The 23906-nt window shown below is 40.3% G+C and overlaps 1 protein-coding gene across 3 annotated transcripts in view; it reads right to left on the bottom strand.

The window, feature by feature from the left end:
• Positions 1-3629: 3629 nt before the first annotated feature.
• LOC126481087 (mothers against decapentaplegic homolog 4) overlaps positions 3630-23906 on the bottom strand; it is a 167435-nt gene continuing 147158 nt past the window's right edge. For all 3 annotated transcript variants that reach the window (XM_050104589.1, XM_050104588.1, XM_050104590.1), the window contains one exon: positions 3630-5821. In XM_050104589.1, coding sequence (XP_049960546.1) covers positions 5741-5821 — 81 coding nt within the window. In that variant the 3' untranslated portion in view covers positions 3630-5740. The remainder of the gene's footprint in view (positions 5822-23906) is intronic.

Raw genomic sequence — 23906 nt, 5'->3', positions numbered from 1 at the left:
TGTATGGAGTCCTGACCTGAATCCCATAGAACATCTTTGGGATGTTTTGGAATGCCGACTTCGTGCCAGGCCTCACCGACCGACAACGATAACTCTCCTCAGTGCAGCACTCCGTGAAGAATGGGCTGCCATTCCCCAAGAAACCCACCTGACTGAATGTATGCCTACGAGAGTGTATGCTGTCATCAGGGCTAAGGGTGGGCCAACACTATATTGAATTCCAGTATTACCACTGGAGGGGGCCACAGACTTTTAAGTCATTTTCAGGCAGGTGTCTGGATACTTTTGATCACACAGTGTATATTTTAACAGAAGTTGCAAGACTTACTGTGAGCATGTGTTAAGCTGCTCCTCTCAGTGCAGCCCACTCTACAATTCTGAGCAGTTACTGAATCTACCAGTAACATAAACAGCGAAGAAAGAATTGCAGTAACTTTTTGGTCAAAAAAATGGCTCTGAGCACTATGGGACTTAACTTCTGAGGTCATCAGTCCCATAGAACTTAGAACTACTTAAATCTAACTAAACTAAGGACATCACACACATCCATGCCCGAGGCAGGATTCGAACCTGCGACCATAGCGGTCACGCGGCTCCAGACTGTAGTGCCTAGAACCACTCGGCCACACCGGCCGGCCTTTTTGGTCATTCACTATTCACCACCAGATGACTAAAACACATTTACCTTGATGTACAATATTCTGCCAGTGATATAGTGGCAATGTACTACATTTATCATTCCCATCCTTTTCACCAACACTACAAAGTTCACTGACAACATTGCACTACCTGGTTTACATACAGCTCACTTAACAACTGATAATAATTACTCACTTAATGAACTGCAAATAGTTCCACCATATGAACACTGGTTAAGTCAAGTCATTTTGTCTACTCGCATGAGAGGACTGGACTGGAACTGGTGGCGAGGCATCCTGGGTCTGTAAACTGAAAAGGGAGCAGCACTCCCAGTGGGGGAAGTTGCCTTTCCCACAAGAATGTTACAACTGCTGTACAGAAAAACTAAGAATTAATTTCTGCTCCAGCAGTGTAGAACAGTGTGCAGAGATTTATATAGATTCTGTCCATATATTTCTTGTGATAATATACTTTGAAACTCGCATCTGTATTCCGTAAGTGTTAATGCATTTTGTGGAAAAACACGCTCAGGGCATATCTGCACAATGTGTCACCAGTGAATCATAAGGCACACTGCGGAGGGTCAGTGTAATGTTGTGAAACACCCTGTAATTGCTTCTTGTAATGTAGTGGAGCAGAGAAAGTGGGGACTTGACTGCTCACATCAGCTTGCAGACCTATGGAGGAGGGAAGTGCATGAGCACAATCCGGCTATCTGACTTCCCTCATACATCTATCATCCTGTTACACATCCAGAACGCAATTTATCCCTTCAATGGTTTCTACTGCGCTTAGATGTGGTACATATATTTAATATCTGCCGGCCGGAGTGGCCGTGTGGTTCTAGGCACTGCAGTCTGGAGCCGAGCGACCGCTACGGTCGCAGGTTCGAATCCTGCCTCGGGCATGGATGTGTGATGTCCTTAGGTTAGTTAGGTTTAATTAGTTCTAAGTTCTAGGCGACTGATGACCTCAGAAGTTAAGTCACATAGTGCTCAGAGCCATTTGAACCATTTTTTAATATCTGTTCTCAGCCTACTTCATTTAACAATAAGCAACAGTTTTATGCCATTAAAAAAATATTTTTAATTAACTGTGTTCTTCCATCTCCTGCAACATGAAAACTATTAGTTCTACAGAAAGAATGAGCAGTACCCTTTTTTGTAGGGAATTTACATGTATATTGCCCCGTAATTTTCCTTCAACTGGACTATTTGGCAGCCAGTAAAAGGAAATGGGGGAACAGTTATAGATACAAAAATTTGCGGTAAATACCAGGCCTCGCAAATTTGTGTTGAATCACTCTTTGAAAGCTGTGCCATGAAAGAGCATTTTGAAACATTTGTGATGTATTCTGATCATATTGTAACACTAAATCAGACAGTCAATAAAAAATAGTTTGCGATTAATTCTTTGTCTTTACTATTCTTGCACATATACTAAATGCATATAACCAACTCTCTAATTTGAAATGAACGTTGACTAGTCTCTTCTTTGTCTAAGGCTGTATCATTTATTGCACACCAGTCAGTAGTCACAAAAACCCTACTCAAACAAAGAGAACTGTTACTGATATATTAATACAAACCTTAATTATATCCATCCAGTGGAGGATGCAGATTTTTTTCATGCAGTCCGCCCCTATAGCTGCGTGGTCAGTGCGACAGACTGCCATGCCAAGGGGCCTGGGTTCGATTCCCGGTTGGGTCGGAGATTTTCTCCACTCAGGGACTGGGTGTTGTGTTGTCCTAATTATCATCATCTCATCTCCATCAACGCGCAAGTCACTGAAGCGGCATCAACTCAAAAGAATTGCACCCAACTCAAAAGAATTGCACCAAGGGACCGGTCTACCTGACGGGAGGCCCTAGCCACAGGACATTTCTTTTCATTTCTTCATCCATTTAAATGGGCAACTATTATACAAAAATTAAAATGGAAATAATACCTAGCAATATCTACAATTTCTCTCATTCAGTCTCCTATTATTGTCAAAGTACATTTCCTGTGGAACCATACTGACTGAACAGAGTTTTAAGTCGTCGTCAAAGCTTTTTCTTAAGTAATATTCCATATACCACATTTTTTTTTTTCTCAAAACACCAGTAAATACCCACTTTCTGTATCAGTGTGCATATCAGTGGTAAAGAATAAATTATCGATCATACTGTGATGTCAATAACTTGCGTAAATTAGCAAATTAGCGCAGCCTTAATAGTTAAAGTGGCTATTTTCTAGAAATTCTTCTCCAGTACAGTATATGAAGCACGAAAATCTCATAGAAAGGATAGCATAGAATTACATGTCAATTTCCTTCCAATACAATTACAATGTTTGCAAAAGAAAGCGATAAAATGGACCAAAATAGCAGACTATGTTAATAATTGTGATTTGTGCCAAAATAGTTCACCTATGAACTATTTCATCATGAATACATTCAATATATATTTTTTTCCAAGTGTGTTTCAACTCAATTTCTCAAAAAGCATTTTCAATGGGAAAATGTTTAACTTTGCTTACATGTGTGCCTGCTCTTACTTGTGGAGAAATACTTGTTTTTATGTTTTTAATGCTGTGCTGAAATATGTACATAAGTCTGTGCACTGTGGTGAAAAACATTTATAGTGGTCGAAGTAATAGCTTTACTAGCTGTAAGGCAAACACGCAAGTGCAAGACAACTTTGTTACTGAAGAAGCTTATTGATAAATTAAAGCAGAATATAAACGGCATTTATTCAGTTACAAATGCACGACAAAAAAACTATCAATATAGTACTACTAGCAAACAACTGAAGATCAACAGGGGAATTATACATAATACCTGAGTGGATTGGTGATACTCTATGTAATGGGAAACGGCACCCTAAAAGAGTTCCTGAAATTAATGTGAACAAGTAGAAATATTTTTTTTGAAATTACGAAACAATTAATCACAGTGATTTCTTAAGATAAAATTTATTTTCTTTCACATACAAAGTAAAACATCTCAGTAGAAATAGGTGCAAGTTTGCTCTTCAGCAGCAAGATGCTAAAGCTTTTCATGAAGACATGCTTCTTTCATTTCTAGCATTACATAAATGATTGCAATGCTCTAAGAACATAAATTTTTTGTTAACATCCACTGACATACACAGAAATCTTCTGAATGCATGAGGATTCCATATAGTTCTTATGTTCACAATTATACCAGTTTATCCACATGAGTAATATTTACATTATCAGTTATGTGTATTTTTCACTGTCAGCAAGGTGCATTAACTGAATAATATTACTGATTGGGCAAAAAATACTGTCCACTTCCAAATGCATTCAGTATCACATTCACACAATTTCTTAAGCAGTGCTCTTAGTCACGTACATAACCTGCTACATAGAATCTCAATCATCCACCACTCTAAGCTTTTAATACATTTGATTAGTTTAGGAACTATAATCCCATGGTCATGTTCCTCGATGTACAAGTTGCTGTTAGTAAATGTGTGGCACAACCTTCTCAGAGTCCATCAGCTATGACAGAATGACATACTACCAATGACTTGAAACTATGTGACTCATGCCAAAAGATAACAAAATCAAATGCTTCGGGAATAGGTTAGGCCTGTTGAGGCTAACATAAGCATCAAAAAGCAGGGCAGGCATTAGGATAAAAAAATTATAAAAGCAAGCAAATAGCTCTTTCAGTTATGACTGATTTACATAGCAAGACTTAATACAATAACTAAAGAATCTTCATAAAGGAAGGAGCATGCTGGGAACCATAATATACAGCAGGGAATGACCACCTACTTGCCTATCAGGAACAATGAAACCAATTTAACAACCTTACATCGTACTGAGACTATTTCATTTATCACTGTCCATGATAATGCCATTAGAGGCAGTCACAATTTTTATATTATCTACAAATGTGTGTAAAGAAACAAACTAAAAAGTCAATGCATACTAAATCTTTACTGAAAACTGACTTGATGCCACACTATCAGGGTCACATGCAGCAAATACAAACATTTGAACTAAATTAATTCATCAGGCTTTTGTAATAGCAGTCACTTTTCCATACATTTACCTTAGATTCTGTGAAACTTATTACTTTTATGAATCCAAGCTAGGTATACAATATTAGCATATGTCTTTCATGCTTTTCTTCTGGTTTCACGAAGGAGACGTGTACTTTCCACTTCTATAAAAAGCCTCCACTGATTAAAAATCAGTTGAAGAAAATCTCACAACAGTAGACACACAAGCTTTAACATCTGTCTTTTGCAGAAAGGATCACTCACTCATTTATTTCGAAGTTGCATCTTATTACAACTGAACTCTACTTCCATTATGCAACTATCTTCTTGGAGACACACACAGCTCTTACCTAAATACAAACTACTGTGAAGATTCACATTTCACAGAGTTCCTACACTCGACTCTTGCTCTGGTCAACAAATCTGACAGGAATTACATTTCTCTGTCTGTGGACGTGATCCACTGCCCACCAGACCTTATCATATATTAAAAACAGGGAAACACCCTCATTCAAATGCTGTCACTTGTTCCCAAGAGCATTACATCACAATATCCTTATATTTATTTTGCAAAACAGCTCCAACATTAATGATTTCCTTGCATTTTCACCTCACAAAATCCTTTGCTGCCAGCATTGTTTCCTATAAACTACAATGTTTAAGTGGTTACCTTCATTTTATACAATGTGCTAGATTGCACATACATGCCTCGTTACAAAGACTGCTCTTCTATTTAGGCTGATAGAAGGGAGCTGTAGTTGCCAGTCAGCACAGATTCTACCACAAAGATTCTCTGCACCTATATGTAATGTTTAAACTGCATTACAATTTGGCACACGTCTGTTGAAATATCAAACTTCCATCCTGAACGTAACTTTGTGCCATTTCTGATAAACATTTGACTGTACAGCATAACGAACATCAAAAAGTAGTAAAAATGCTTTGATAAAATACTTTAAGTGTAGTTTCAAAGGGAATGGATTGTATCGACTGATACATCCTGACTTGTACTCAGAAACAGTAATAAAGTACAAAATAAATACAGATGGGCAGTGTAACATAACATCATGGAACAATAACCTCTTTCACTCGATGCCTCTTGGTCCATCAATTGGCATCGTGTGTAGAACCTCGTCCAGCAACTGTAATGCTCTGTGCAGGTGTACCTGAAATAAATTACTTTTATTAGCTGCTGAGGAGTGCCCACACTACACAGGAAAAATCAATCTCCCTCTCTCATGTGTGTAAGGGGGAGAGTGAGAGGTAGAGGGGTAGAGGGATAGAGTGATGGGGAGGAGTTAATGAAGGGGAGGGAAGGCGTGAAGGCAGAAGTGAGGGGTGGAGGCCGGGGAGGAAAGGAGTGGGGTGAAGTGAGGGAGGTAGGGAAAAAGGGAGAGAGTGAGGGGAGTAGTAGTATGGGAGATAACGAGGAGTAGTAACAGGTAATGGGTGGTGGGGGACAGGGAAGTGAGAATGTGGTGTTGGAGGGAGAGAGTGAAGGGGGGTAGGTGACTGGATGAGATTGGGGAGGGAAGTGGGAATGGGGCCAGAATATTATTAGAATATAAGAGAAAATCTAGCTAGCTCTTCAATAAAAATAATTAAATATCGTACACAAAAAGATCTTGACATTTTTGCAGCAGCTTTTTTTGATGCAATGAGAGGAATTGCAAATTGAAGGAAAGAAATATGTAGAAAGTTTCATTGGCAGTGGAGAAATCAAGAAGCAAGCAGGGAAAAAAAAATGAGAGTGGACAGTCAAAATACAGACCAATAGCACCACAATGGTCGATCTCTGTAGCTGATTGGTCAACACAGCTGAATACCTTTTGGGGGACCGAGCCTTGATTCTTGGTACTTCCGGGTATTTTATCTTGGCGGTATGACTGGAACTGTGTGCGTTCGGCATCGTGAGGCCAACCGAGGTGTTATTGAACTACATAATAGCAGTTCCAATGTCAATAAACCGGACAGTGGATAAAAGGACAGTGTGGCAACCACGTGTCCCTTGATTCTGCATCCAATAACGCCATTGACAGAGCATGACACACTAGTGGATCACACTCAATTGGCCCATCTAAGGCCAGAATGAGTAACATTATGTATCTTTACCTAGCAGCACAATGAGAGGGAGTAGAAAAGAAAGCAAACGGGGATGGAAATAAGTGTACAGTAAAGGGGGAAACTATCAGGAATCAAAAAGCACCTTACAAAAGTTAGATACTGTGAGGGAAGGAAATACTGTGAAATACTGCAGTTCAGGGAAAAACCACAAAAGATAGCAACAAGAAGACATTAAAATACAAAAAAATAATATAAAGTTGATATTAACAGACGTGAACGTGTATACCTCTTGGAAGTATTGTTTGCTACCCCCCTCTCCATATTCTGCTGACGTGGCACCCACTGATTTCTTCCTCTTTCTTTGTGTGAAGAAACCACTGCATGGTAGACATTTGCAGAAATACATCAAGGTGATTGTCGAGATTTAATGGCTTCCTGAACAGCCAAAAATAGTCATCTAGAACCAAGATCTCTGCCAAGTCACCCATTGTGGGGAATATAGTTCTGCTGTAGCTAGCAAGTTAATTGTCGTCACATTTGCCTTGCTTAGTATAATTGGAAGAAAAAAAAATACAAATTGATTGACACATTAGTTTTTTTTGTTACCATGAAGTAACTGCACGTTCTTGTGTCAATTTGCAGGCATAAAGTTTCCCCTATTGTGGTTTGGGGTAATGACATTCTGTAAAAGATATAGTGGGAGCATGTAGCAAAGACCCAAAGCTACAAAATGATACATGAATATGGCACGCCTCTCTTTAATTGATGCTCTCCTAGTTATTTTACTCTTCTTGAACTTTGTTATTTCATGAATAGCGTTACCACACATCCAGTTTTTGGGAGGATTGTCCTATAATTTAAAGTGCTGTCCAGAATCCCAGCTAAAAGGACTCAGGACATACTTTTACTCTAATCTGTAAATCACGTGAAGGAAGAGAAAATAACTGTGTGAGAATTTACTCCTCCAACCACTATATATGATCCAAAAATACACACTTGCCTGTTAAATTGGGGATTATTTGGTGGCTAAGTTGCCAGCACCTTTAACATCCCTAATGATGAAGAAAGTTCATCAACTTTGAGAAGGAAAGTTAAAAGGTATACAGCTTTCAACAAAGACTGGTTAGACATCAGAGATTTTCAAACATGGTTGATGAAAGAAAATGACATCATAGCAAAGTTTGTGAATTGCCTTGCCACGTGTTTGATAAAACTTGAAGGAAGAAATGCTGTAGTGGATTATCAGAAGATACCAATATGTATGCTGGCACAACAGCAGAGTTATAAAAAAAGAACAATTATAACTTTCTTTGGTGTTAACCATGGGATACACCAGAAATTACTAGATTTTTATAAAGATTCCAAAGAAACCCACAAAGAAATTTTCCATGCAACAAAGAATATTACAGAATCTAATTGCTTCCATCTAAAACAAGTATGTGCATGCAGTGCTGACAGTGCTCTGGTGAACTATGGAAAAACAACTCAGTATTCGTCTTACTGAAAAACGAATGTCCATCCGTATAGAGGGCTGACTGCAACTGCCTTGTCGTAAGTAATACTGTAAAACATGATTTGAAAACCTTTCGTTATGATGAAGAGGCATTAGTTCTCAAAATCTACAGTGAATTTGGTTGGGCTGTATCAAATGTCAGTCACTGAGAGAATTTTCACAGTGGAGACAGAGTTTAAGGGAATTTTATGACAGAGCCATACAAGATGGCTCTTGCTACTTCCTCAATTGACAGAGTTGTATACTGCTGGTCTGCCATCAAATTGTATTTTACTTCAAGAAAGATTGTTCAAGACTGATTTGACAGTTTGCGACATCAAGTGGGGAGCAGGATGCTGAAGAAACTGAACATTCACTTCCTGAATGCTATCTATATTCTCTGCAACATATTTTGCCCCTATTTAAAACTGCCATTAGAAAACTGGAAAACAGCTCTATTATTTCTGTTTAGTTGGACATAATGATAAGGGGCCTTAAGAGCAAGCTAGAGAGCAGAAAACAAGAATGAAAGTTTATGAAAGCCTGGAACAAATTGCAAGATCACAGAGGCAGGGGTTTTGAAAATGTTGTACAATCTTTCTTGTCAAATTGCATTGATTATTTGTCCTAAAACTGTAACTTTTCTGAGAACAACATGTTCAATTTGCTTAACAAAAAATAAGAATTTTGTCTGCACTGGCATTATTTTTTAAAGGTTACAAACCGACTGAATCTCACCATGCATTGAAAATCAGCTACACAATGAATTCTGCGACTTCTGTAATGCGTATCCTGGACTTGATAAAACTAGGGAGATTTGGATGGATTTCTTCAAGCAGCAGACAATTTATTGAGTCTTCCATTCCCAACTGCTTAAGCTTATATCATACATATTTTCAGTCCCTACCAGTAACTCATTCGCTGAAAGAATCTACAGTTTGATGAAGACCCAATGGTCAGACGAAAGATATCAGATGTCCATGTCCTTAGTGGAAAGAAAACTTTTGACTTATCTGAAAGTGGGGGACGACAGTGAAGAACTACTGAAAACAGCAATCAATAACACAAAGTATTATGGACAGTGTAAATTACTGTAGGTCTAGCACGTTTCAGACAACCTATCATACCGTAACCACTCCTCAATTTTCTTTATTCTTCCCCCCTCCATGTAACAGCAAAATCACAAATGCACCTCATGTATACTACTGTTTGTCAACTATTTCATTTCTTGAAGTATGTTACATTCTATTATTATAGTTATAGAGTTTTTATTTTTAACATTGTGATGCAATTAATTTTGCATAAAGTTAACTGGTTCATGAGCTAGCTTGATTTGAAGATTTCGTAAGTTCACCTCTACACAAAAATCTAAAACCTTAAATTTAATTTTCAGAACCAACCATCAACCAGTTTTTTTTATGGATGTCCATCCTACTGCATGGACGAGGGACGTCAGCTGATGTATATATGAGAGAAAGTACCACTACAGCAGAGAATGTCTTTATTGTCTTACACGACTAGTTTTGGCGGCACATTACCACCATCCCTAGGCCCCACCACTGCCAAAAGAGTATTAGATTTCCTCGGTGATTTATTGTGGATTTCTTGTTACTAGTACACGTGGGCTAGCTTTCTTCAGGAGTCTCTACTCGACATCGTGTTGTCTCCAATTCAGTCACATGTACATAACCAAAGCCAAATATTGTTGAGCTTGAGAAAATGATTAGTTTCTCTCCAAAATCTACATTTTAAAAGTTATTAGTTAAATAAGATTTGATTGTTAAAGTTGTAAACCAATGTAGATGATAAGTTCTCTAAATTTTGCACATTGTTTAAATTAATTTTTAAGGCAACATTTCCTCAAGTAGGCATTTCCAATCAGCAGCTAAGGCAAATGGATGTATAATTGCAGTTATTAGAAATTCTTTCCAGACACTCAGATTTATTAGGTCTTTACAAAACTGCTAGAGGTACATGTGACTGCATTGGCGACAACACGGTGTTGAGTAGAGACTCCTGAGGAAAGCTAGCCCACATGTACTAGTAACACGGACTAAAAAAAAAAGACATGCTCAAGGTACAGCTGTGGTGTTACTTTCGCTTACATCAACCAATTTTGTTGGCCAAGTATTGTTGACAGTTTCTCTCAAAAATCTGATTTTTAAAGGTGTAAACCAATGCAGATGCTGATTTCTCTAGATTCTGCACATTGTTTACATTAATTTTTGGAGGAAACATTTCCTAAAGTAGGCACTTCTAAGTAGCATCTAAGGAAGACACTCATGTTTCTCAGTTCTTCACAGAACTGCTACAGTAGTCCACAGTTCCTAGACACTATTAGAGCTATAAAAAATATGACAATACTGAATAAAAAAGAATTAATGACAAAAAATATGTAATGCAAAAAATAAAAGCAAAGTAGTACAGGATGTCGTAAAGCATGAAACTGGAAAAGGCAAACTCATGTATAATTACACACAAATCAAAGATGGACGTAGAATAAAAGAAAATCATCAAGAACTGGCAAATTTTTGTAAATGACTACACACTAAACTGTCATTACTCTGGCCCTCAATAGTCCATCCTCTCAGTAATCTGGCCCACAATCAGCCTCAAGCAGGAACGATGAAAATAATAATGAATTCTCTTGTGCAACAATATTGTTAGGCTTGAACAGACAAAGAGAGAATCAAAAACGTACAAGAAAGTTATGATGAAAGTGATACGGAATAGCACACGAAAGGAGAGAACATAAAGATATCTCATACTGCTGGTGCTGAAGCTGCAGATGTTTTTCTGCAGTACATTATGCAACAATCAGAAAAATACAGTACTGATGTAATGCTCGTAAAACTGTTGTGTGATAAAGCACACTGCTGTCATGTCTCATCATTGTGACAATAAAAATTTGGGATGTGTTTCATAGTGAGTGATACTACTGTATATGTACACACTCAAGAACTAAGTTTCCTATGAAAATGAATGTATCTTTGGATAAAGTATAACCTCTGTGTGTTTACATTAAATTTAAGACACTCTCAATAATCTGGCACCAGTATGTGTATGGAATGGTCAGATTATAAGTGTCTATCATATTTCTCTGGTATTTTGTGTGTGTGTGTGTGTGTGTGTGTGTGTGTGTGTGTGTGTTTTTGGGATCTTATGGGTGCCCAACGGCGAGGTTATCAGCGCCCTGACATTTAGTAAAACAAACGAATGTGGATAAGAACTAAAACTGCCATACACACATGCACTCAAAATGACAACACAATCACACTATCGCACAGGCACTCTCACATGCACTAAAACCAATGAGGAAGCAAGATAGCTAATCAAGAAATTAAAACAGAGGGGAAAAAAAACACAGAAGAGTTAAAAGAACAGTACGGGGAAATGTAAAACTTGGGTGAGCCAGTCACCCTGTTGATACTTTGAAAACATCTCCCCAAAATCTTATTAAAAACGTGGGACAATTCACAAAACTTTAAAACGTGAACCACATTCGTTTGACGATTACGTAAAATAGACTGCAGATCTGCCGGCAAATCCGCTGCTGTCCACTAGTTAGCAAATAAAATGCAGTCCAATAAAATGTGGCGCACTGTGATCTGCACGTCACAAGCACCACACATCGGAGGGTCCTCTCGCTGGAGTCAAAATCCATGCGTCATAGGGCTGTGGCCAATGTGAAGAAGAGTAAGGAGGACCTCGTCCCGTCAACGTGGCTGGAAGGAAGTTTGGCACAGCCGAGTTGTGGGCTTGATGACATGGAGCTTGTTGTCGGTCACTTCTAGCTACTCATCTTCCCAACGACACAGGACTTTATACCTCAACAGTAAGGTGAGAACATGCAGGTGCAGGGGGATAGTACACCGAAAGACCTGATGGTCAGGACATGCCTCCTTGGCTGCTCGATCAGTCCTTTTGTTCCCCAGAATTCCCACGTGACCTGGTGCCCAGCAGAAAGACACCTCCTTCCCCAGTCGCTGTTGTTGGAGGAGGGCGTCCTGGATAGTCTGGGTTACTTTATCTGCTGGGTACAAATGTTGGAAAGAGTAAAGGGTGCTCAGAGAACCTGAACAGATGAGAAATCTAACACTTTGAGACTGTCTGATCTGCTCCAGTGCCCGCAAGACCACATATAATTCTGCATTGAAGATGGTAAATTCGGGAGGCAGTCTGACCTTGAGGACACAATCAGGGAACATGAGAGAGCAACCAACACAGTCACCCTGCTTAGACCCATTCGTAAAACAGCTACACGATTGTGGTGCACAGATAAAATGGTATAAAATACCGCACTGAAAACAGAAGCAGGAGCACTATCTCTCCTGTACCGCACCAAATCTAAAATCACTCTGGGCCGCTCCAGTAACTAGCGTGGCAGACAGTTAAAACCCTGGATTTAGGGTTGGACTGGTGCCAGATCGAGTGACTCCAGCACATGCTGCACATGGATCCCAAATGGCATCGGGCTTATGGAAAGTTGGAAAAAAAGTGCTCCACATGTGGACGAACAACAGTATGATGTGCGGGTAAAGTTGGAGCTGCGAGGAACTTACATGCTTAGTTCACCATGAGGAGCTGGCACCTGATAGTAACTGGTGGTTCCCCCGCCTCACCACAGAGGCTGGGTATGGGAATGGTTCGATAAGCGCCCGTGACCAGCCAAATCCCCTCAAGGTGGGCAGTGTCAATGAACCGCAAAAAAAGAGGGCCTCGTTGACCCATACACCGTGCACCCGTAGTCCAGCCTCAAATGCACAAAAACTGGAGGAGACGTGCCCTGTTCGCTCCCCAAGATCTGTGACTAAGACACTTGAGGATGTTCAGCACCTTCAGGGTTCGGGTTTTCAAGTTCCGCAAGTGTGGCAACCATCATGACAATCTGGAGTAAAAAATGAGGCCCAGAAACTGCACTGTGTCTCTAAAATGTAGGATGGTGTTTCCCACCTTCAAGGCAGGCAAATTAAAAAGACAACAAGAACAATTAAAATGCGCACACACGACAAGAACGATTAAAATGCGCGCAGACACAGACACACACACACACACACACACACACACACACACACACACACACACACACACAAAAACCCGTCTTTCCAGCCCACTCCTCTAACCGCCGCACTGTAAGTTACAACTGATGGCCCACTGTTGCAACACCGGAGGAGGAGCAGAAAACAGCAAAATCGTCCACAAATAAGGAGCACTGTACAGGACTCCTTACCATAGATGTGATACTGCTGATGGCTATGGCAAAGAGCGTAACACTTAAAACACTGCCCCGAGGGACACCATTCTCCTGCTTAAATTGATCAGAGAGTGTGGCACCAACTAGGGTGCAAAAACAGGACAGGAAAGAACGAATGAAAATGGAGAAGTGGCCACAAAAACCCCACTGATGCGGTTGCATGAGTATACGGTGTCTCTAAGTAGTATCACATGTCTTACTTATATCGAAGAAAATGCCAGTACAGTGATACTTATGGAGGAAAGCCTGCTCAGTAGCCGCCTCTAGGAGGGCCAGGTTGTCGACAGTGGACCGATATCGGCGGAATCCACACTGAGAATGGCTAAGGAGTTGCCTGGTCTCTAAAAGCCAGACCAGACGACTGCTAACCATTCGCTCCATGGTCTTTCCCGTACAGCTCGTGAAGGTGATGCTCCGATAACTACTTGGACATGTGCAGTCCTTTCCTGGTTTGAGGAGAGGGATCAGAATTTCCTCCTTTCAAGAGTTGGGGAAGTTGCCTGTCTGCCATATTAGATAAAAATATTCGAGGAGGATTTCCTGGAACACCGCTGGCACATGTGGAAGCATGCATACTGGATGTGGTTGTGACTGGGTGCAGTGTCATAAGTCTCAGCCAGTGCCGATTCGAGCTCCCACATGGAGAAAGGGCAGTTGTAGGCCTCAGAACCGTTGGACCTGAAGTCCAACTTTTCCCTCTCTACAGATGCTCGGTAGCGATGAAACACTGGATCCTGACTTGCAGTGGCAGTAGTTCGTGCAAAATGCTCGGCCAGCATCTGAGCAAAGTCTCTGGGTGTCATCTGAAGGCACCCTTGTTTCAGCACTGCTGCTATTGGTAAATGGCTGCATGTACTGGAAATCCTCTGGATGGCTTCCCATACTTTTGTGGAACAAGTGGAACAGTTGACGAAAACCAGCAACTCCTTTGATGACCGTTTTTTGCTCTCTTTAAAGACATGGTGAGCCTTGGCTCTCGCAATTCGAAAGGCGGTGAGATTGTCTGCTTTGGGGTGGCATTTAAACTGTCGAAGAGGTGCACACCTGTCCCACATGGCTGAATGGCACTCTTCTGTCCACCAAGGTACAGGTTGCCGCTTAAGTGGGCCGAAAGACTTTGGTGGGCCGAAAGACTTTGGTATGGTCAGGTCAGCAGCATGGTGGATCACACGTGTGATGTGATCCACCCATTCCTGGATGCTGTCACGGCATTCTAAGGCAGGAATGAAGGTCATCATTGACCTCCCAATCGGTTTGGGCTGGAGAGCAGAGGGATAGGTTGTTGGCTAAGAATGATCCAAGTAGCAGCACAGAAATGAGTCGGAGTACCAGTGTTGATGATGCACACAACACTTGAGATGTCAGGAGGCGCTCCAAAACTCGACCCTGAGGGCAAGTAGAGGTTGAGCCCCACAGGACATGATGGGCATTGAAGTCTCCCAGGAGGGGAAATGGTCAAGGAGTTGTTCTATAAGATCGAAGTCTACTGCATCCAGAGGAGGTAAATAAAGGGAGCAAACTGTAAGCCTCCAATGTCAATGAATTTCACCTGTAACTGCTTGCAGGTTGGTACCCAGGTGGAAAGCAGACGAGTGGTGGCCATTATTGACAAACATGGCGACCCCTTCTTTGGCCCTTTCCCCAGTCAGGTCATCCTTGCGACAGAGCATATAGCCCCTTAGTACAGGAGCATCAGATGTTTTTAAATGTGTTTCCTGTAAACTCATGCACGGGGACATTGCTGTGCTACGAGTTTCAGTTCCTCCACAAGTATCCAGAACCCATTCATCCTAACTTTCTGCCAGGGAGGGGAGCCCACAATCAGTGGAGGCTCTGTTTTGGGGTGAGATGATTGCCCCAGTCTGTCATCAATCTCCATCGCCTCTGAAGAAGAGTCGAGAGAGACGTCAGAGAGAATGACATCAACATCAGTCTCTGCAGTCTCCTTCAGTGGGTTAGTCTTTGCTTTTGATTTCAATTTTTTGGTTTGAGGCGGCTTTGGAGTCACAACCTCAGAAATGGTGGGGGTGTAGCAGTGCTGGGTGATGCACAAGACTTGACATGTGGAGGAGCTGGAAGGGCTACGATATCAGCAACCACGGCCTTTTCTGAAGTTCAGGGAGGAGGGGCATGCTTCAAAGTAACTGCAGCAGCACATGTCCATTGATAATCACAGGTGATAGTGCTGACAGTAGCAACCTCCTTTTGTGTAGCAGCATCAGTTTTCATGACAGGCCAATTCAGAATGGAAGAAAAAGGAGGCAGCGAACGTGGGTGGCTGCACATGGACCTGTATAACTTCTTCGCTTCACCATACGGGATGTGCTTTGTGGTTTTGATCTCCTGGACCTTTCGCTCCTCGAGGAAAACTCTGCAGTCCCTGCTCCACACAGGGTGATCCCCAGAGCAGTTGACACACTTTGGAGGAGAGGGGCAACCAATTCTCTCATGGGTGGCTTTCCCACATTTCCCGCAAGTGGCTTCCTCTCTGCAGCCAACAGTAGTGTGCCCAAAGTGCTGGCATTTAATACACCACATTGGATTGGGGTAATAAGGCCATACACTGAGATGATGAAACCCACCTTCACTTGCCCTGGTGGTTTGGTGCTGTTAAAAGTAAGGATAAACGAGTCTGATTTGACGAGAGCACCATCCACCCATTTCATAATGTGTTGCACGTCGACAATGCTTTCCCGGGACCATTCAGCTTTCAGTTCTTCTTGGGAAATGTCAACTAGATCCCTGCAAGTCACAACAACTTTGCTGTAGTTCAAGGTATTGTGCAATTCAGTTTCTATCGCAAACTCCCCAAGGCATTGTGCTTTCTGAAGGTTCTTGACTTGTTGGAAGCAAGATGTTTCAACCAACAGGGTCTCATTTCACAAGCGATTAAAAGATTTTAAGATGCCAGCAATGCCTTCTACGCCTTTCTATATGTAAAATGGTGAAACTTTGTCAAAACTCCCCTCTTTTCTTTTAACTATAAGAAACACATTCTGCGAAGCAGCATGCATTTTGTTACTACTGACTGAATCAGGAGGACTGACTACACGAGCCCTCTTGTTGGACTGGACATTGGTACCATCCAGCGGCCCACCCTTTCCGCTGGGTGGGGGTAAGGAGAATTTCGGAGGATCCACTTTGGCCCCACAAGCAGCTAGGAAAATAAAGGTTCACTGAGACAGAGCCCCAAGTGCCTGAGTAAGCCTTATACAACTGAGATGTGGCAGGTTTCCCAGAGGTTGCCCGCTAATGACTGTTCCACCTCAACAGCCATGCATCTCATCAGTGCGCAGCACACCTTGAGACTGAGGGTATTTTTTTTTATAGAGGTTTAAGATCTCTGTTCCCTGTGAGACACAAAATTCCACCGTCGCACTGTGCGGTGGTCACTGAAGCATGTCCAGAGCTTACAGTGGCAGAGAACTAGCGGCACTTACCAGTCCCCAGCTTAGGAACCCCGGGGTCGCCAAGCCCGTACTCAGCAAACAAATGCCGAGCCCCTGAGGGCTCTGGTATTGTGGAGAAGTTGCAATAACATCTTTGTAAAACACAGGTAGGACTCATAGAGACGTACACAACAAGCACACAGATGTTTCCCATAATGGAGCTTGCAGTCAGGAAGACCATAGGAAAATTTAAAAAAAATAAGAAGTCAGCAGGAATAGAAGAGACTCCAGGCCATCTTCTGAATGCATGCATAGACAGCATACAAGCCCCATTAACAAACATAATAAATGAATCAATCATAAAGGATAGTCTAATGTGTTACACAAATAAATACTTTTTTAATGAAGCACAGCTTGATTTCCAGTGAGAGAAGTACATTATCGGCTGTTACACATTTCAAAAAAGTGGTACTTGAAGCTATTATCAAGGATGACCATGTTACAGGCATATTCTTAAGCTTTACCAAGGCTTTAGACACTGCTGACCATAAAATACTACTAAACAAGCTAGAAGCACTACGTGTAATAGGAATAGCAAATGAGTGGTTCCAGACTTTCCTGGAACAGTGGGTGCAGACGGCAGGAGAGGTTACATGACTGCTGGTAACAAATTTTTAGTAGAACAATTGTCAGGCCAAGAAAAATATAAACACAAGTGTCTGTCAGGGTAGTATACAGGGTCCAATTCCGTTCTTAATATATATATCCATGACTTTCCAGACAGTTTAAGACATGGTGTTTGCTGATGACAGAAACATCATGCTCACTGATAAAACACCAAAATGCAAAGAAAAGTAAATGAAACCTTCGAGGACATTTATGACTGAGCAGTGCATGATAAGTTATGTTGAATATAAAGAAAACAAACAATATGCACTTCAGCATAATGAGGGAAAACAACTGTCACATTAAGCGTAGATGATGAATCTAAATACTGTGTAACAAACACAAAGTTTTTAGGGATGAATACTGATAGTCAGTTATCATGAAATGAACACAGAAAGGTACTGACAAAAATAGTGTCATCAGCGTGTTGCGCTCTTAGCATCCTATCATCAGTGTGTAGCAGCCAATGTATTGCCGTGACATGCAGTTCCTATGTACGCACAATTCTTAGCTAGGCGATTCTTCTCTGGGTATCGAAGACACACAAAGCATGGAAACAGTTTTTGAACTGCAGAAAAGGGCCATAAGAGCAATAATTAGATGTAGTAGTTGGGCTTACTGTAAAGAACTATTTAAAAAATGGTATCCTTATTGCACCAAGTGAGGACATCTACCAATGTGTTGTGCATATTGTGGAAAACAGTTCTAAGTACTTCATTAATAGTTCTACACATAATTATGAAACAAGAGCCAGTTTGGACTTATATTTATCAAGGAAACCAGACAAAAAAACTCAAAACAGTATTTCCTAATAGGGAATAAAATGGTACTATAAACTGTCCAAGGAGATGAAAAGATCACTGAAATAAATCTGCTTAAAATGGGAACTAAAATATTCCTCATAAGTAATGCACTCTACACAATTAAAATCTATTTTGAGGACTGAAGAGCAGTGGTTAATGACGGGGAAAACTATAATGCCCTCTCAAATTACAAAACGTGATCACAATGTAATGCTTTTTACAAGAAAATCATGTCCAATGATCGAAAGGATATGACAGTACTGCCATATCATTGTCCTTAGATCAATACCTCACTCATCATGAGGGGATGCTGACTCAGTTTTTCAGGTGTACTGAGGGGAGAACATGAAGAGGCACATGGGGCATAGTTGCATGTTTACAAGCCCGTAGTCAGTTTTCTGAATAGATTGGAGTTAGTGCAAGGGGTACAACAGTGTTTGTAGTCCAAAAGTCACCAGTGGGATGTTGTTAGTGTGTGCAGTGATGCATTGCAACGCCATGTTTTATGCAGGGTGTATCAAAAAGAATTGTCTGATTTAAAAAATATAACTATTATATTATTTGAGATATGTGCGTGAACAACGTATTGTTGGAAAGAGCAAACTCTTGAGTTTTACATCGTTCCCACTAGGTAGCAGCAGTGTGCCTCTGTTACCAACAACAATTAATGAACTGAGGCATTGCATAACAGCAACTGTGGAAGCTGTCACTCAAGACATGCTTGCTGCAGTGTGGGAACAATTTGAATTCCGCACCGACATATGCCATGCAGTTCAAGGGGGGCATATTAAATACCTATGAAAATGCATGAAAAATTTTTTTTTCAGTTTCCCATTCATGAAAAAACAAAATTCATTGTATATGTTTATTAGTTTCAGAAATATAGATGTGCCAAAGTGGACAGTTCTTTTTGATAGACCCTGTATGATGAGTTATCTGGTGCAAGTATTACATCAAAGAATATTGTGCAATAGGGACCAACTGAATGAGGCAGTGCAGTTGTAAGACGCTGACCTCATACAGTGAGACTTCAATTTTATGTTCTGTCATTTTATTTTCTCTGTGATAGTACACCACAAATTGTAGCAACAGTGAAAAACTCATAATATCAATGCTAAAAATTTTCTGTTTTTACCTTTATTCCTGGTAAAGTTTATTTGATTCAAAATTCTTGTTCAATGTCTCGCTTGACCTCATCCTGTTTTTTTCCTACTGACATTTGATGTGACTGAATGAGTTATAAGTGGCACAAAAGAAGATGGTTCACACTGTGCGTGATGGCAGAGTTAGGGAATATTTTGACCTGCTGCGGAGAGGGAGATGTGATAGAGGAAATGTTGACATAATCCACTATCAGCATAGCCAACAGAACTTGCATAATTTAGCTTCACCGTGCAATGATGATGGGTCGAGTACATTTCACACTGTTTTTTTTTTGCAAGAACTGATGTAATCGTGATGTGGTGGCGCAGTGAAGGCAACCAGGAATGAGGATATTGATTTGTCGATCACTATAGCGTCAAGTTGATGTTTATGGATTGTTAGTGACAGGAGAGTTGTAGCAAGAACTCTTTAGGGAAATATGTGTTTGTGCAATATGTAAAATATTTGTGACAAGTAAGAATATGAATGTTATTGCTCAATGTTTCACCTCTTAGGTTCCTGCCCAACCACACACTCAGAAATCACCACACATTTGGAAATTAACAGAAAAATATTTGTTTCATCCTCCGTTTTCTAACCGGAAACAAATGTTTACCATCATCAAATATTGCAGAACATATTGTATTACAATCCTAAAGAACATGATAGCAAAGCTAAGTTGAAAAGGGGGGGGGGGGGGGGGGAATGGTATGCAGCAAGTTGCGCAAACTTATAACCTCTAATTCAGCTAACCACAATGTTAGCCATTACATTACACCTAAATCATCTGAATTTTGTACTGTGTATTAGTTATCATATTATCTCCTGAAGCCTTACATCGTTGAGCACATTTCACACTATCTTTTGCAGGAAATGACATAATCGTGACATGGTGGCACTGTGAAGACAACCAGGAATGAGGCTATTGATTTGTTGATAATGACATTTAATGATAATTGTGACATATTTGTGATATGCTTTCATTGCACCATTGCTTTTAAATGGCATACTGTGCACACATGTCACACACCACAAAGGAAATGAATAATCAAAATGCACGCAGTCCACATACGAGTCATACAAAAGCACTCACAAAAGCTGACATTCGGAAGTCCACTAGTGAAGTCATCACTGATTTTTTTTTTAAAAAAAAGTGTAAAGGTGGTCGTTAGTGTTTAACGTCCCGTCGACAACGAGGTCATTAGAGACGGAGCTCATGCTCGGGTTAGGGAAGGATTGGGAAGGAAATCGGCCGTGCCCTTTCAAAGGAACCATCCCGGCATTTGCCTGAAGCAATTTAGGGAAATCACGGAAAACCTAAATCAGGATGGCTGGAGACGGGATTGAACCGTCATCCTCCCGAATGCGAGTCCAGTGTGCTAACCACTGTGAAAAAAATTGTGAAGCTGCGTACACACTGTCACTGGAAACATGCTTCTGTTGGGAACATTATTTCCTACAATGTTTCACATCTATTTTGGATTTTGTTTCTGTCCATACTGGCAGCAAACATTTCTCGGTGTATTCACACTGTCTGCAATGCTATTTGTTGTATTGTTTTCATATTGTCTGCCATGTCACGTCTAGAGACGAGGAAACTGTAACAAGTGTTGCTGCATTATTAATACATGAAGGTTCATGGAAACAAAATGAAAGACATCATCGTCATTCATTCTTCCTTATTTATTGTCACTTGTGACCTGAAGGCCATATGCAGTGTTTTGTAGCTTTACGGAATAAGATTGCATTTATCAAAGAATTTTGTAATTGGTTTTAAAAACAACGATGGAGAGTTTGTATAGTAATTGGTAATGGTTGATAAAATTGTTTTAGCTGTTCTTTGAAATATAATTGTTGGGGGAACTGAATTTGGAATATGGAAGACATCTCTAGCTTCCATAATTTTACTTGGATATTGTCTAATGATTTTGATTTGTGTGAGTTTATCTTATTCCCCCGGCCACCAAACTCCCCAGATTCAAACACAACTGAGAATATGTGGGACCACCTCAATCGAGCTTTTCGTGTCATTTATCCTCAACTGAGAAACTTAGTGCAGCTGGGCATGGCACTGGAGCCATCATGACTCAAAATCACTGTCAGTATATTCCAGAACATCGTTGATTCTTTTCCCATGTGCCTCACAGCAGTCTGTGCTGCAAAAGAGAGTTATTCAGGCTTTTGACAGGTGATCACATTAATGTGACCGGATAGTGTATATCCTGTATGTATACAGCAGAGACATTCAGAGACAAACTGATACAGAAAAATACCTGTGAATTTTTACACAATTAGATTTTTACTACTTCTCAATGCAATCCCCACCAATATTAATACACTTATCACAACTATGAACTACTTTCTTCCATACCGGTCTTGTTATTTGAGCCACTTTCCCCACAATTTCTCTGACCATCTCACGTCGCTGAACTTTTTTCCGTATAATGTCTCCCAACACAATGGTGTCCTTGATCAGCTGTGCAGTGTGACGGCATGTAGAAATATCATGCCTTTTCTTTGAGATCTATGATATTTTTCTCTCATTGCTCATTTTACTTCGTTCATCAAATGGCTCTGAGCACTATGGGACTTAACATCAGAGGTCATCATTCCCCTAGAACTTAGAACTACTTAAACCTAACTAACCTAAGGACATCACACACATCCATGCTCGAGGCAGGATTCGAACCTGCGACTGTAGCAGTCGCGTGGTTCCAGACTTAAGCGCCTAGAACTGCTTGGCCACACTGGCCGGCTCTTTGTTCATCAGCATGTCTGAGTAGCGGAAACTATTTATTGTATGAAATAATCACAAAAAATGACACCTTGGGCATCCATGATTTTCCTGCTGATGCTTTTGAACTGAATTTCTTTTAGACAGATGAGCTGGTGTGCTTCCATTCCAAGTTTTATCTTTTGGATTCTGGTTCAATATGGTGAACCCAAGTATCATCACACATTAAAATCTTGTTTAAAAAAGGGTCACCTTCCATCTCATTGGTGTCCTTCAAGTCTGCACACAGTCTTGTTTCCTTGCGTTGTTGGTTAACTATTTTGGGACCCACCTCACACTTGTTTCACTGTAATTGAGCTTCTTATTGATTATGTTATGAACTATGCCAACAATTACTACAACTGTGTTTGCTGTATGTTCAACTGTAACACTTCGGTCTTCATGAATAATGATATCAATGTAAATTTCAAGTGAAAAAGCTGACACTTCAAGAAGCCAAGCCAGAATGCTGCTCATCAGTCACTCCCGTTAAGACCATTTTTGTACTGTTCTACCTATTTATAAAAATTTCCATAGTTCATCCAACTTTCACCATATTGTAAAATCATTTGACAAAATATTTTAGGCGGTTTTTCACCTTTGGAAAGCAAAAAACGGATCACCGAATGTAATTCAACTAATTTGGAAACTTTAAGTGGATGTGTCACCATTAAATGCAATATTGAGGTTATAAGCAACACAATTTTTATCTGTCAGCTGTTCTCAGCTCATCCCAGCAATGCCACCCTAAGGCTACAAAAGTGCAAAACTCGTCCTACCAACTGTTTCTTACACAGTTCGTTTCTTTAAGTAATGAATGTCCCTCATATATTTTGAGCTATTTATTTGCACTGTATTATGATGACACGTTCTACATCATTGTGAAATGGTCACTGAATGAGTAAATCTAATAAGGAAGTATCTGGCACCGTCAGAGTACTGGTAAATATTTAAGTGAATGAACTGCCCATAAGCAGCAATTACTTAATTTCAGTTTTTTTCAATTAACACCAAAACAGTAAGCAACTCCATATCCCACTGTATCACAAGTTCCACTGTTTCTGACTTTTCAGGTCACAGTTTTAGTGGGCTATAAAGCAGTATATGATAAGAAACAGAACTGTTTCAAGTGAAAGATACAATTTTTTTTTTTTTTGTTCTTTGTTTGTCTGTGTGGTCTTATAAGCAGGTGATGTTTCTACCTTTACTCAAATAAAGCTTTATTTTGGACATTTTTCTGTAAATGAGCTTTATGATGTGAGATACTTACGTTAATGTATCAGATTTTGTTGAACTACTCAAAATAAAAAAAAAAGAATTCTAACCTTATCTTTGGCAGAAGAGGAAACAGACACTTCTCATCAGTTATGCTCACAATCATCTCTGTTCAGAGTGACTTGTCGAATGCAGAAAGTATTGTTTAACATGCACATAACATATGAGATGACTGAGGTGGATAAAGTAGAAACAACAAGAATATCAACAAATATGCTATGGACTTCGAAGCAAACAAATAGTACACTCCATACCTCATGTACTAACAATTTGTTCTCCATGAAATAAAAGAACAGAAAGAGGTTCTGTAAGTATAATCCATCTTAACCCATGGTTCTTTATGCAAATGTATGTGAGGGAGAAATTAGCAAAAGCAAAGTGAACTGGTTAGA

The sequence above is a fragment of the Schistocerca serialis genome, chromosome 5, assembly GCF_023864345.2.
Source record: "Schistocerca serialis cubense isolate TAMUIC-IGC-003099 chromosome 5, iqSchSeri2.2, whole genome shotgun sequence".
Taxonomy (NCBI): domain Eukaryota; kingdom Metazoa; phylum Arthropoda; class Insecta; order Orthoptera; family Acrididae; genus Schistocerca; species Schistocerca serialis.
The sequence above is the reverse complement of the archived record's forward strand: the minus strand, read 5'-3'. Positions and strand labels throughout refer to the sequence as shown.